This window comes from Erythrolamprus reginae, chromosome 2, assembly GCF_031021105.1.
Source record: "Erythrolamprus reginae isolate rEryReg1 chromosome 2, rEryReg1.hap1, whole genome shotgun sequence".
NCBI classification, from domain to species: domain Eukaryota; kingdom Metazoa; phylum Chordata; class Lepidosauria; order Squamata; family Dipsadidae; genus Erythrolamprus; species Erythrolamprus reginae.
The window spans coordinates 333322846-333337701 of record NC_091951.1 but is presented as its reverse complement, the minus strand read 5'-3'; the positions used below and the strand labels follow the sequence as shown (position 1 = coordinate 333337701).

The 14856-nt window shown below is 41.5% G+C and overlaps 1 protein-coding gene across 6 annotated transcripts in view; it reads left to right on the top strand.

Annotated features, from left to right (window-relative positions):
* RAI14 (retinoic acid induced 14) overlaps positions 1 to 14856 on the top strand; it is a 193476-nt gene that overhangs the window by 160863 nt on the left and 17757 nt on the right. For 4 of the 6 annotated variants that reach the window (XM_070743454.1, XM_070743456.1, XM_070743457.1 and 1 more), the window contains 5 exons: positions 3247 to 3425; positions 6856 to 6884; positions 10706 to 10795; positions 11372 to 11455; positions 13056 to 13113. In XM_070743454.1, the coding sequence (XP_070599555.1) occupies positions 3247 to 3425; positions 6856 to 6884; positions 10706 to 10795; positions 11372 to 11455; positions 13056 to 13113 (440 nt within the window). The remainder of the gene's footprint in view (positions 1 to 3246; positions 3426 to 6855; positions 6885 to 10705; positions 10796 to 11371; positions 11456 to 13055; positions 13114 to 14856) is intronic. The other 2 variants (XM_070743458.1, XM_070743459.1) reach the window with 1 other exon arrangement.

Genomic DNA, 14856 nt, shown 5'->3' with positions numbered 1-14856 from the left:
ATTATAGGTGGCACCTTCCACCGGCAACATTAGCCAAAATGTATAAAGGAACAAGCCCAAAATGTTGGAGGTGCAAAAAAATGGGGACATACTACCACATTTGGTGGACCTGCTCAAAAATGAAAAAATTCTGGAACAAAATGCAGAATTGGATAGAAGAGATCTTACAAATAAAGATAAATAAAAAACCTGAAGCCTTTCTCCTGGGAATTATAGATCAAAAAATTGAAAAAAACAAACATTACTTATTAATTCATATATTGACAGCAATTAGAATAACGATAGCTCAAAATTGGAAGCAACCCGAACCACCTGAAGACGATTTGATAATTAAAAAAATATTAGACTGCGCTGAATTTGACGCACTAACAATTAAATTAAAAAATAAAGAAGATTCCGAACACGATAAAACCTGGATACATCTTTATAACTGGTTTAAGAAAAGAAATAAAATTCAAAAGAAAAAATCAAATTAACAATACTTTATATCCTTTTCATTACATAGAAAAAAAAAATACAAAAGACATATATACAAAAAACCTTTTTATAAAAAAAAGATCTGTATGACATTAAAGAAATTGAATATGAATAAAAGAAGGCGGATAAGAAAGAAATAAAAGATTTAAAAAAAAAAAACAGTGACAACCTACAAGAGGAAATAACAATGCTTCACCAGAAAATAATTTAAAATTAAAAATCATTCAAACTTACCTCCAGAAGGGAATACAAGTACAAATATTATAAAATATGCTAAGTGAATAGTTATTGTTATTAATGTACTTAAATAAGCAATTAGATCTTTTTTTAAGAATATTTTTGTTTGTTTGTTTGTCATGTTTGTTTGTTCGTTTATTTGTTACACGCTGATTTAGCCTTGTATTAATATAAAACATATATTGTATGTAAATGTGTATATATATTTGTAATAAAAATTTTTAAAAATAAAAATAAAAAAAAAAGACAGGACTTTGCCTGACTTAGTAGGCAAAGTATCAAAATATGTTGTGACATATGATTGGCATGGGATCTTGTCCAACTAGGCACTGATGTGGGCATGAAATGGGCACCTATAAAGCCCTTCATGGCATTGGACCAGAATATCTCCGGGACCGCCTTCTGCGCACGAATCCCAGCAACCGATTAGGTCCCCCAGAGTTGGCCTTCTCCGGGTCCCATCGACTAAACAATGTCGTTTGGCGGGTCCCAGGGGAAGAGCCTTCTCTGTGGCGGCCCCGACCCTCTGGAACCAGCTCCCCCCTGAGATTAGAACTGCCCCCACCCTCCTTGCCTTTCGTAAACTCCTTAAAACCCACCTCTGCCATCAGGCATGGGGGAATTGAGACATCTCCCCCTAGGCCTATTCAATTCATGTATGGTATGTTTGTGTGTATGTCTGCTTTAATAACGGGTTTTTTTTTAATGTTTTTAAATTATTAGATTTGTCTTGAACTGTTTTATTGTTGTTGTGAACCGCCCCGAGTCTACGGAGAGAAGCGGCATTCAAATCTAATAAATAAATAAATAAACCTTTCCCTGCAGATATACTGAACTACAGTTTTCGTTAACTGCACCCAGCATGTTATAGGAGTTGTAGTCCAACACGTCTCCAAGTTGGAACGAGGAAGGCTCCAAGTTGGAAGTGAGAAAGGCAATATTGGCACTGCACATTTTTAGACTAAATAGATTCCAAGCAAATGTCTCCTTCACTTGAATGTGTGATTTCATCCAAGTCTCTTTTTTTGCAACAAAACGGAAATGTTTTTGCCATGTTTTCTTGCTTATTCTGGTTTCTCAGTTTATCCTGTAGCAGCCATAAAATTTCCTAATGATCTTTCATCCAAAAATACAGAAATGTAACATAATGTATGTATGGTATGTTGTGCTCATGTTTTGTTTTGTTTTGTTTTTAAAATTATGGGTTTTTAGCTTTCTAATTATTGAATTTGTATTATATATTGTTTTCTGTTACTGTTCTGAGCCGCCCCGAGTCTGCGGAGAGGGGCGGCATACAAATTTAATAAATAAATAAATAAATAAATAAATATAAATTTAATAATAAATAAATAATATCAGTGTACACATATTTAGGATGATCTGGGGTGGTATCAGCAGACGGCTGCCCGCCACCAGCGTGACTGGTACGATCCCGGCAGCGGGCGGGGCACATGCGGCGCGGGTGCGTCCGGGTGTGAAATTTGGCTTCATGCACAGAAGCCAAATGTCACATGGGGATACTCGCGTGTATGAGATTTAGGCAATTTTTGCCAATTTCTTTGCTTCTGTGCATGCGTGGGAGCAAAAAACCCAGCAGAAATCACCAAAATCTCACGCAAGGGCGCATCATGCACCCGCCGGTCACATGCAGCTGCGCACATGTTGTGGTTAGCTCTGGCCCTGCTCCTGCCCCAAGGACTGTGAATGTGGGGGAGACATCCACATGCTGCAGGCCTGGTTTTGTTCCCGGTGGAATCTGATGATGAAGGCTCCTCTGACCAAGAAGACATGAGTGACAGGGAGGAGGAGAGTGTGGCAGACAGCTCAGAAGGAGATCAATTATCTAGCTCCTCCTTGGATTTGGAACAAGAGTTAATGATACAGCCACACATGCGGAGAGCGATGCATAGGCAACAACAACTGAGATTATTATCAAAGAAAATGAGGCCACCTGTGGTTGGGTGGGGCTGTGGTAATTAGTGAGGCTGCTATAAATAGCAGCCTGTGGGTTTGGCCATTGTGGAGGATTATCTGATCGTTGTGTTTCATGGCTGCCTTGCTGACTTCGACCTTTGTGTGCTGATTTTTCTCCGCTTTGAAACTAAACCAGAGCAAAGTGTGTTTCACTTTGTGAAAGAAGAAGGACTGTGAATTGCCTCACAGCTGCAAGCTAAGTATCACAGAACTGATAAGGGACTTGTACAAATTACCAGTTTGTTTGGAGACGAGTGCTCTCTGCTATACAAAAAGAGTGCTTAGTTTATTTGAATTTTCGGTATAAAGAACATTGTTTTGAATTTTCAAATGTGTGTGTGTCTGAAATTGTATCTGTGCATTTTCGGGAGGATTCTACCCGAGAGCTCGACAGAACAGCACGTATCCTCAATTTTACTACCACTCTATAGAGTGGCACGCACCGGCAGCAGCCCACCACCACTGGGTGGTATCTCATATCTTTAGCTACTCTGGGGCAGTATCGCCTTGCCCCAGGCTCCTGCTCCCCTTCATGGTTACTCTTCTTTATTTCTGCAGAACTGCTTTGATGCTGGCCTGTGAAGCTGGAAACCTGAGCATGGCGGAAATCCTGATCCAAAAAGGGGCAGATATACATTTGGTAGATGCGCTCGGACACAATGCCCTACATTACTCCAAGCTTTCTGAAAATACAGGAATTCAGAGTCTCCTTCAATCCAAAATGGTTCAACATGCTGGTATGTGCCCTCTCCTTAAAATGCTTCCTAAAATATACAAACAATGCTATGTAAGTAGTGTATTCAGTCCCACCGTCATGTGTTCATCACTTATGAACTTCTTCTGGCTTCCCCACTGACTACTTGTCAAAACACCAGCATTAAAGGTCACAAATGACAAAGCCTTGACCACGGGATGCTGCTTGCAATGTTGTAATTGCAAGTTGCCAAGCACCCAAATTGTAATCTAACCATTCTGAAAACAATGGTTATAACTATGAAGATTGAACATGCTTTGTTATGTACCTTCTCCTCCCTCTAAAACAGTGGTCTTCAACCTGGGGCTCAGGACGCCGTTGGGAGGTCAAATGACCATTTTAAAGGGGTCACCTAAGAAAAGACAAATTTCCCATGGTGTTTGGAACTAAAGTGTCTATTCTGGCGCCTTGGAACATATTTTTACAATCCGACCAATCAGGTGTTTACAGTGTGGGTGTCTCTCTGATCTTCCTGCCAATCAGCTTAAAGCTCTGTTGGGAGAATTGGCGCTAGACTTGTGGTTAGAGGTCACTACAACATGAGGAACTGTATTAAGGGGTCGAGCATTAGAAAGGTTGAGAACCGTTGCTCTAAAACAGAGGTCTCAAACCCGGGCCACTTTAAGACTTGTGGACGTCAACCCCCAGAATTCCTCAGCCAGCAAAGCTCAACACCTAACCTCAGCAAAGCTGGCTGAGGAATTCTGGGGGTTGAAGTCCACAAGTCTTAAAGTGACCCGGGTTTTTAGATCTCTGCTCTAAAAGATGTCTCTTTCAGCTTTTAATCTGTCTTCCTCTCTGCTCCCTCCACCTTTTTATAATTAACCGCCTGCTACCGCACGAATCCCAGCGACCGATAAGGTCCCACAGAGTTGGCCTTCTCCGGGTCCCGTCGACTAAACAATGTCGTTTGGCAGGCCCCAGGGGAAGAGCCTTCTCTGTGGTGGCCCCAGCCCTCTGGAATCAACTCCCCCCGGAGATTAGAACTGCCCCCACCTTCCTTGTCTTTCGTAAACTACTCAAGACCCACCTATATCGCCAGGCATGGGGGAGTTGAGACACCTTCCCCCAGGCTTTTATATTTTATGTTTGGTATGTATGTGTTGCTTGGTTTTTAAATATAATAGGGTTTTATATGCTTTCTTTTTTAATATTAGATTTGTTTCGCTATAATATTGTTTTTATTATTGCTGTGAGCCGCCCCGAGTCTTCGGAGATGTGCGACATACAAATCTAATAAATTATTATTAACTATTATTATTATTATTTTTCTAATTAAATCTGACCCATTCCTCCTCCTTCCTGTTGGAGAGGGGTTCCTCCCTCCACACACACAAAAATCAATGTTTTGAATATTTTATAGGCCAACTGAGGATGTCTTGTTTTCTTTTTTATACTGTGCCTTTAAAGTGTGTTTCAACTGGGATAGCTTTGCATCTGCAGCTAAACTTTAGCTCCTTTTTTTCCGAGCCCCTCCCTCCCCACCTTGTCAGTCTGTCTGACAGAAGAAAAGATGCTGACTCAGCCATCTTATGTACAGCGGAGTAATTAAATGCCACGGAGCACGTTGCGCGTCTGGTGTTATACTTGGATTGCTTCTTCCTTCACACTCTCAGTGTGCGTAATAAAATAGTCAAAGCTTGAAAATATAAATGTAAGTAGGATTATTTTCACATCTGGTATAAATTAACGATGTGATTCCAAACAGGTGGAATAGATGACATGGTCTATATGATCTGGTTAAAAAATACTCGAGGGGAAACAATAGAGTTGAAGTTCTGCCTGCTTTATGTACGAACACCAGTGAAGGGCTGCAAAAATTTTTACTATGACTCTGTGGATGTGGCTTATTTTGTGGGTGTGGCTTGCCAGCCATGTGGCCAGGTGGGAGTGGCTTGACGATCATGTGACCGGGATGGCTTAAAGGTCATGTGACTGGTTTAAAGGTGGCCAACTTGACGTCACTCACATCAAGGGTTAGGGTGCCTGGCCTCTCCTCACCTCAAAGAGGTACAATTTTCCTATCTATTTACTATTACTGAACATCCAAAATGTACTATTTAATTCTATGTATATATGCCAAATGTGTGCATACATATTACACACAGGCACGCAAAAATATACATTATCTTCTATATAAGCTATATGTGTATGTACACACACACACGCACAGCTCTTCTAAAATTATACACATTCAATCTCATTTACTGCAATAGAAAAAACATACCCAGAGCCCAGAAGGGGAAAAAAGAAAAAAATTCAAAATTTTTCTACCGGTTCTGTGTACCTGATTGTACCTGTAGGAGCCCATCACTAATTCACTCCACCTCTGTAGCATAATTAAAATTATGACTTTTTTCAACATAGCCTATGGACCCCAACTCCAAATGTGTCCATTTGCACCTCATGTTATACTATAATCGGGGAATTGACTAAAATAATCCTACTTATATTTATATTTTATAAATGTTAATTATGCTAAGCTTAGGATGTTGGCTTGTGTGCCTTAGCTATCTCAATCAACTCGGTTAAAGACCTTGGTATAGTAATAACAAAATATTTAAGTGCCAAAGCCCACTGCAACAATATAGCCAAGAAGGCTTCAAGAGTTGTAAACCTAATCCTACGTAGCTTCTGCTCTGGCAATCTCACACTACTTACCAGAGCTTACAAAACTTTTGCCAGACCCATCCTCGAATACAGCTCATCTGTTTGGAACCCATATCGCATCTCAGACATTAACACCCTCGAAAATGTCCAAAGAAACTTCACCAGAAGAGCCCTTCACTCCTCCACTCGAAATAGAATACCCTACGAGACTAGACTTTCAATCCTGGGCCTAGAAAGCTTAGAACTATGACGCCTTAAACAAGATCTAAGTATTGCCCACAAGATCATATGCTGCAACGTCCTGCCTGTCGGCAACTACTTCAGCTTCAACCACAACAACACAAGAGCACACAACAGATTTAAACTTAATATTAACCGCTCCAAACTTGACTGTAAAAAATATGACTTCAGTAACCGAGTTGTCGAAGCGTGGAACTCATTACCGGACTCCATAGTGTCATCCCCAAACCCCCAACACTTTACCCTTAGATTATCTATGGTTGACCTATCCAGATTCCTAAGAGGTCAGTAAGGGGCGAGTACAAGTGCACGAGAGTGCCTTCCGTCCCCTGTCCTATTGCTCTCCTATATCTCCTATTCCTTTCTTCTATTCCTATATCTCTTCTTCTATTCTTTCATTGATATGTTCTATTACTATATCTTCTTTTCTATTATTTCTTAGATATATTTTACTGTGAGTATCTCCTCTATAACCTTCATCATGTATTTTACTATGTGTATATAGATATATACCCACTAAAACCTCATTGTGTAACTTAAATGCAGTCTTTCTTTTCCTGCAGAGCCCAAGTCACCAATCAAGTCAAAGCAGGTAAAAAATAGAGAGTGTCTTAATGAAGATAAACTTTATATTTAGCATAAACAAATGCCTAAGAATTCAAATTATGATGAAAAATTATTTGTAGATTTATAGAGCTTTTGGAAATGTATCCGACGTGTGTGTTAAACAATTCTGTGAGTCTCCCATCTCTGATTCAAACTCACAGTTTCACTGGAACTGCCAAAAGAAGCAGTCTAAGCATTTAACTATCTTTTGCAGCTGGAAAATTGTTATAGTAGATTTCCCACACTGTGAAAGTTTTGTGGAAGACTCAGGATATGTAGGAGGCATCCTTTTGAAGAAGGCCGTTTTAACCTATTCGGATATTTTTTGGACCTCCTTGTAATAAAGTTGGAAAAGACACATTATAATCTCCTTGCAGTGAAGCTGGAGGAGGAAGCAGAATGGGAGTTTCATACTTGTTCACATAACCAATAAACTATAATCTATTTGACTTAATGATGCTCAGAAACCATTTCAATGTAACGTGCCCCAAATTCTGAAGTAGCTGCTCAAGCTTTATTGGCTTTCAGGAATGCCTTTGGCCAATGGAAAGAAGTTACATGCCTTTGGCCAATGGAAAGAAGTTGGTCAATGGAAAGAAGTTGGTCCTGTTTCCTTTGAAAGTCATGTACCGCTTTTAAAGTAGGGCTGGTATCAGTTATATCCAATTTGTTGCAGTTATAAATTATTGGGTTGCTACATTGAATTCCCTCCACTCCTATTTGGTGGATTCCACATTTACAAAAGATTTGAAAAGCAAGTAGGGAGACATGAAGAAAATTATAGGAGATACTGATGATTTGGTCTGCAGAAAAGTTCAGTTATGCGGGGTTCGCCCAGAAATTAATGCACCACATTTTTTTTCTTCAACAATTATTTATTGAACACAATGAAACTTACACACAAGAAAGAATAATGTTTCTTCTACACTCCCTATTTTTCTACATATTCTCCATCCCGTTCTACGGCCTTCCTCCAGCGAGACACAAAAGCGTATATGCCCTGTTGGTACCACTCCTGGTTCTGGTCACAAAGCCATTTCTGCACCTGTTCGTCATCCTCAAAATGTCTTCCATGAATGGCATCCTCTAATGGCCCAGACAAGTGGAAGTCTGAGGGAGCTAGGTCAGGGCTGTAGGATCGTGCAGAATGCAGCTGCGAGAGCAATCATGGGCTTTCCCAAATATGCCCATGTTACACCAACACTCCACAGTCTGCATTGGTTGCCGATCAGTTTCCGGTCACAATTCAAAGTGTTGGTTATGACCTATAAAGCCCTTCATGGCACTGGACCAGAATATCTCCGGGACCGCCTTCTGCCACATGAATCCCAGCGACCGGTCAGGTCTCACAGAGTTGGCCTTCTCCGGGTCCCGTCAACTAAACAATGCCGCTTGGTGGGACCCAGGGGAAGAGCCTTCTCTGTGGTGGCCCCGACCCTTTGGAACCAACTCCCCCCCAGATATCAGAGTTGCCCCCACCCTCCTTGCCTTTCGTAAGCTCCTTAAAACCCACCTCTGTCGTCAGGCATGGGGGAATTGAGACTTTCCCTTCCCCCTAGGCTTATAAAATTTATGCATGGTATGTCAGTATGTATGATTGGTTTCTTAAATTGGGGTTTTTTAAATTAACTTAAATATTAAATTTGTTTACATTGTATTATTATTGTTGTTAGCCGACCCGAGTCTATGGAGAGGGGCGGCATACAAATCTGATTAATAAATAAATATAAATAAATGGGTGGGGTAGCAGTGTCCAACCCTGCTTCTAACGCTGACCCGCTTGTAACGTACATCACTTACAGACGTCATTTCGAAACCCTGCTGCAGCTACGCTATCTGTCTGAACAAACACAAAATGTACACATGAACCCCTGACAATTGAAATAATGTATATGATGACCCGGATTGTGGGGGCAATATGCTGGCTCTGTTAAAAAGTGCTATTGCTAACATGTTGATTTCTGTGTTAAGTATGTAATTTATGCTGCAAGCCGCCCTGAGTTTCAGGAGAAGGGCGGCCTAGAAATCGAATTAATAAATGATAAATAAATGTTGTAAGCCTCCCTGAGTCTAAGGAGAAGGGCGGCAGAAAAAATTGAATAAATAAATATCTAAAGTTTCACATTTGTACCCTTACTGTAGGCTGAGGGGGAAAAATGTGGTGCATTACTTTCTGGGTGACCCTCGTATATTTTGCATAGATATATAAAAACAGAATTATCCAAGAGACTTCCCAAAAAAAAGGCTCAGGAACAAGATTGAGAAGGATATACAATGTTTCCTCGATTTTCGCGGGGCAGGCGTTCCGAGACTGCCCGCAAAAGTTGAATTTCCGCGAAGTAGAGATGCGGAAGTAAATACACCATTTTTGGCTATGGACAGTATCACAAGCCTTCCCTTAACACTTTAAACCCCTAAATTACCATTTCCCATTCCCTTGACAACAATTTACTCACCAATATTACTGGTATTCACCATTGAATAAGACACTTAGTGATCCTGATATTTATAAACATAATTATTTATTAACAATAATTATTTTTTTTGTTATTTATTTGCAAAAATTATTAGTTTGGCGATGATGTATGATGTCATCGGGCGGGAAAAACCGTGGTATAGAAAAAAACCGCAAAGTATTTTTTAATTAATATTTTTTGAAAAACCGTAGTATAGGCTATTCGCTAAGTTCGAACCCGTGAAAATCGAGGGAACACTGTAGTCTGTCTGTCTTTTTCTGTCTGTCCCGAGAGAGACAAGGCAGGGACCAGGAGCTTTGACAAATGGCTCAAGGCTATGAATAGCCTCTAAAAACATGGCTCAGTAGGGAAGGGTAAGCTTTTATCGACTCCATCGAAATGTACAGTGATACCTCGTCTTACAAACCCCTTGTCATACAAACTTTTTGAGATACAAACCCATGGTTTAAGATTTTTTTGCCTCTTCTTCCAAACTATTTTCACCTTCCAAACCCAAGCCGCTGCCACTGGGATGCCCCACTTCTGGACTTCTGTTACCAGCAAAGCGCCCGTTTTTGCGCTGCTGGGATTCCCCTGAGGCTACCCTCCATGGGAAACACCACCTCCGGACTTCCATGTTTTTGCGATGCTGCAGGGGAATCCCAGCAGCGCAAAAACGGGCGCTTTGCTGGCAACGGAAATCCGGAGGTGGGGTTTCCCAGCGAGGGGAGCCTCACCGAAATCACAGCATCACAAAAACACAGAGGTCCGGAGGTGGGGCTTCGAGGACTTCCGTGTTTTTACGATGCTGCAGTTTTGCTGAGGCTCCCCTCGCTGGGAAACCCCACCTCCGGACTTCCGTTGCCAGCGAAGCACCCATTTTTGCACTGCTGGGATTTCCCTGCTGGGATTCCCCTTGCAGCATCACAAAAACATGGAAGTCCAGAGGTGGGGTTTCCCATGGAGGGGAGCCTCAGGGGAATCCCAGCAGTGCAAAAACGGGCGCTTCGGCTGGCAAAAGGGCTGAGTTTTGGGCTTGCAAGCATTAATCACTTTTCCATTGATTCCTACGGGAAACATTGTTTCATCTTACAAACTTTTCACCTTACAAACCTCGTCCCGGAACCAATTAAGTTCGTAAGACGAGGTATCACTGTACAGAGGCCTGATTTTTTTTTAAAAAAGGAAGCAGGATGAGCTCATCCCGAAGCACGTGTCACATCCTCAAACAGCAGTAAAGGCAACGCGTGAACGTGTGTGCGTTTTCTTTTAATGTGGTTGAATAACTTGTTAACACCATCCTTACTAACAAACTAACAGACCTCCCTTTTCTGGCCTGTGAAACTTCCAGCATGATCAAGCCTCTAACTTAAGTTCAGAAAGAAGTGGAACTCCAAAAAAGCGCAAAGCCCCTCCACCTCCTCCCATCAGCCCTATCCAGGTAAACAACCAAGTCCAGCTCGAAGGGGTTGCTATGTATAGAGAGGGTGGGTGGGTGGAGGAATGCCCCGTGGGGAATTGATCGGGTTAAATTTGCTTGGTGCAAATCCCTCTCTCCCTCTCTTTTTAAATATGTGAGTCTCATGTATCATGAGTGAATTCTCATCAGAATAGAAATAGGACAGCCTGTTGTTGTTGTTGTTGGGAGGGGAAATCACATATTAATTGCTGCTTTGGAAAGAGAGAGAGAAAGCAGTTGAGATGGGACTGGAACCTAAGTTTAGACTATGGGAGCTTATAAGAGTGACCCCCGAGGCTGTTGGCTTGCCTTTTAACCATCAGCTGAAGTTTGTTCTTGGACACGCATAAGCAGCTTTTGCACATGGGAGCCCGTGGCATTTTAACCAAAAGTTTAATATTAAACCGAGTGGTTGCTGGGGCGATTGTTTGACTGCATGCCGGCTGCCGACAAACAATGAGGGCCGTGTAGTTCTGCTTATCTCGCGACTAACAGAGAGTGATGACTTCGCTGAGCCAGAGGAAATTCGTGTCCCTAAAATGCATCCATCTCTTCCAGCTTGCTGACCGTTCTTCATCACAGGCAACACCTGCGACCTCAGCATCTGGGAAAAGCCAGCTCTTCGCCCAGCGAGGATCCAAGGTATAATGTGTGTGTGTGTGTGTGTGTCTTGCTTGAAGTGAAATATGAACATTGCCCTGTTTGTAGGAAGCCTCCCCTGTTGGGTTTTCCAGATACAGTGATACCTCGTGATACGAACCCCTCGTCATACGAACTTTTCGAGATACGAACTGGGGGTTTCAGATTTCTTTGCCTCGTCTAAAGAACCATTTCCGTCTTACGAACACGAGCCCGGGTCCGTGGGCTCTCTAACTGCGCGTGCGCTAACTTACTGATGCAGGGATTCTCCTGCCTTGAGACTACCCCAATGGGATTTCCCATTCGTTTCCCGCACACACACACCCTCAATTCCCTGCCGAAAATACAAAGCCGGGCTGCCAACGCTGCTGCCGAAGGAGGCTAGAGCCTCCCGTTCTCTCCCCCCCCCCCTCGCCGCCCCTCCTATCCTGGGTGAAGCGCTGGGGAGGGTGAGAGGCCGCCCGTTCTGCTCCCCCAAGCGCAAAAGAAAAAACCAAACATACATACAAACACACCATGCATAAATTGTAGAAGCCTAGGGGGAAAGAGTATCTCAGTTCCCCCATGCCTGACAGCAGAGGTGGGTTTTAAGAAGCTTGCGAAAGGCAAGGTGGGGGCAGTTCTAATCTCTGGGGGGAGTTGGTTCCAAAGGGCCGGGGCTGCCACAGAGAAGGCTCTTCCCCTGGGTCCCGCCAAACGACATTGTTTAGTTGACGGGACCCGGAGAAGGCCCACTCTGTGGGACCTAACTGGTCTCTGGGATTCGTGCAGCAGAAGGCGGTCCTGCAGATAATCTGGTCCTGTGCCATGAAGGGCTTTATAGGTCGTAACCAACACTTTGAATTGTGACCGGAAACTAATCAGCAACCAATGCAGACTGCGGAGTGTTGGTGTAATATGTGCATACTTGGGGAAGCCCATGATTGCTCTCGCAGCTGCATTCTGCATGATCTGGAGTTTCCGAACACTTTTCAAAGGTAGCCCCATGTAGAGAGCATTACAGTAGTCGAGCCTCGAGGTGATGAGGGCATGAGTGTATATTTTTTGCACTGCTGCCTCTTTGGAACTATGCTTCTCCCAACTTCAGATTAGCACCAACCCTGCTGAGCACTTGCTAAATCTCTTAAGACCTGGCTATTTTGGAAAGTTTAGGACTGGTAGAACGGTGAATCCCCCTCCTGTAGTAGGTGATTAGTTATTAACTCAGAGTTGTTACTCGGCATGATGAAAAATGTGAACGTTATAATTGTTATAATAACTGTTTGTTTTGAGTCCATTTATAGTTATTTAAACTTTCCTTATGGTATCGGAATGTAAGCTGCTTAGAGACATCTTAAGATTGAAGTGGTACATAAATTTTAAATAAATAAAACCAGCAACTAAATTATAGCGAACAGTTTATGATATGCAGAAATGTGTACATGTAGTCGGTCAAACATCTGCCACTTAACCAATTATTTTTCAGAGATGGTTTTAAAGTTATGGTTGTTTATTTCAAGTGGAGCATTCCACTTTAAAGATATTTGAGCTTATTAATGAGTAGTTCAGTGGGACTTGATTCTTGTTTTTAATCCAATCATGGTTTATATTTGTCTTTCAACAGGAAGACACCAGTGCTATTCACTCTGATAATAAAGATGGGTTAAGTGAGAACACTGCAGGTAAGATGAAAGAAAAGTGAGGATGATTTATTTATTTATTATTATTTATTTATTTATTTTGTCCAATACAAATTGAAAGTTAAAGAGAATAAAAATGTCTAGTAGTAAATATCAGGGAAGGGATAGAAGAAGAGATATGAGAATAGAATACATCAATGAAGAGTAGAGGAAGGATATATGGATGGGAGAAAAGATATATAAAATATAGGAGAGACAATTGGACAGGGGACGGAAGGATGATTTTCTCCATCTCTTTCTATTGTAAAAAATCCCTTCTAAAAATCAAACTCTTAATATTGTTACTGTACATCAGAGGTCTTCAAACATGGTCACTTTAAGACTTGTGGACTTCAACTCCCAGAATTCTCCAGCCAGCATAGCTTTTCTGGGGGTTGAAGTCCACAAGTCTTAAAGTGGCCAAGTTTGAAGACGTCTGATCTACATCATGTGCTGTGGCCAGTGAAAGACTGCAAAAAAATTTACTACCCCACTGTGGGCGTGGTTAATTTTATGGGTGTGGCTTGCCAGCCATGTGACCGGGGGATGGCTTAAAGGTCACGTGACTGGCTTAAAGATGGCCAACTTGACATCATTCACGTCAAGGGTTTGGATTAGGTTGCCTGACCTCTCCTTGCTTCAAAGATACAATAGAGGGGACAATTTAGGGGTAGGGAGATACAGTTTCCCTATTTACTATTACTGAACATCCAAAATATACTATTTAATTCTATGTATATATGCCATATGTGTACATATTTATTACACACAGGCACACAAAAAATATACATTATTTACTATATAATCTGTATGTTTATGTACGCACAAACACGCGCGCTCATCGCTCTTCTAAAATTATACACATTCAACTTCATTTACTACGATAGGAAAAACATACCCAGAGTTCAGAAGGGAAAAAAAGAGAAAAAAAAATCAAAAATTTTTACTACTGGTTCTGCATACCTGACCGTACCCATAGGAGCCCATCACTGGCTGTGGCCATAGTAGAATTAAAGTTTGCCCCTTCTCTGCAAGAAGGTACTGTTCGTGTTGACTCCTTTTGTCATGACAACTCTATGGAAGGGATTCCATTATTTCCATAAGAGAAGTAGATGCTTGGAACAAACTTCCAGCAGACGTGGTTGGTAAATCCACAATAACTGAATTTAAACATGCCTGGGATAAACATTTTATTTATTTATTTATTTATTTATTTATTTTGTCCAATACACAATGAGGGTTTTAGTGGGTATATATCTATATACACATAGTAAAATACATGATGAAGGTTATACAGGAGATACTCATAGTAAAATATATCTAAGAAAGAATAGAAAAGAAGGTATAGTAATAGAACATATCAATGAAAGAATAGAAGAAGAGATATAGGAATAGAAGAAAGGAATAGGAGATATAGGAGAGCAATAGGACAGGGGACGGAAGGCACTCTAGTGCACTTGTACTCGCCCCATCCATCCTAAGATAAAATACAGGAAATAGTATAAGGGCAGACTAGATGGACCATGAGGTCTTTTTCTGCCGTCAATCTTCTATGTTTCTATTTCCCACTAGACTTTATTTATTCGACTTCTATGCCACCCAATCCCAAAGGACTCAGGGGGGCTTATTGCTTTAAGTTGGTTTGGTTCTTGGACTCTCCCCTGTTTGAATTCCTCAATGTCACTGATTACGTCCTCCCAACTAAGGACTGTTAAACATTTGAGTTTGTAAAAGAAGTAGTAGAGG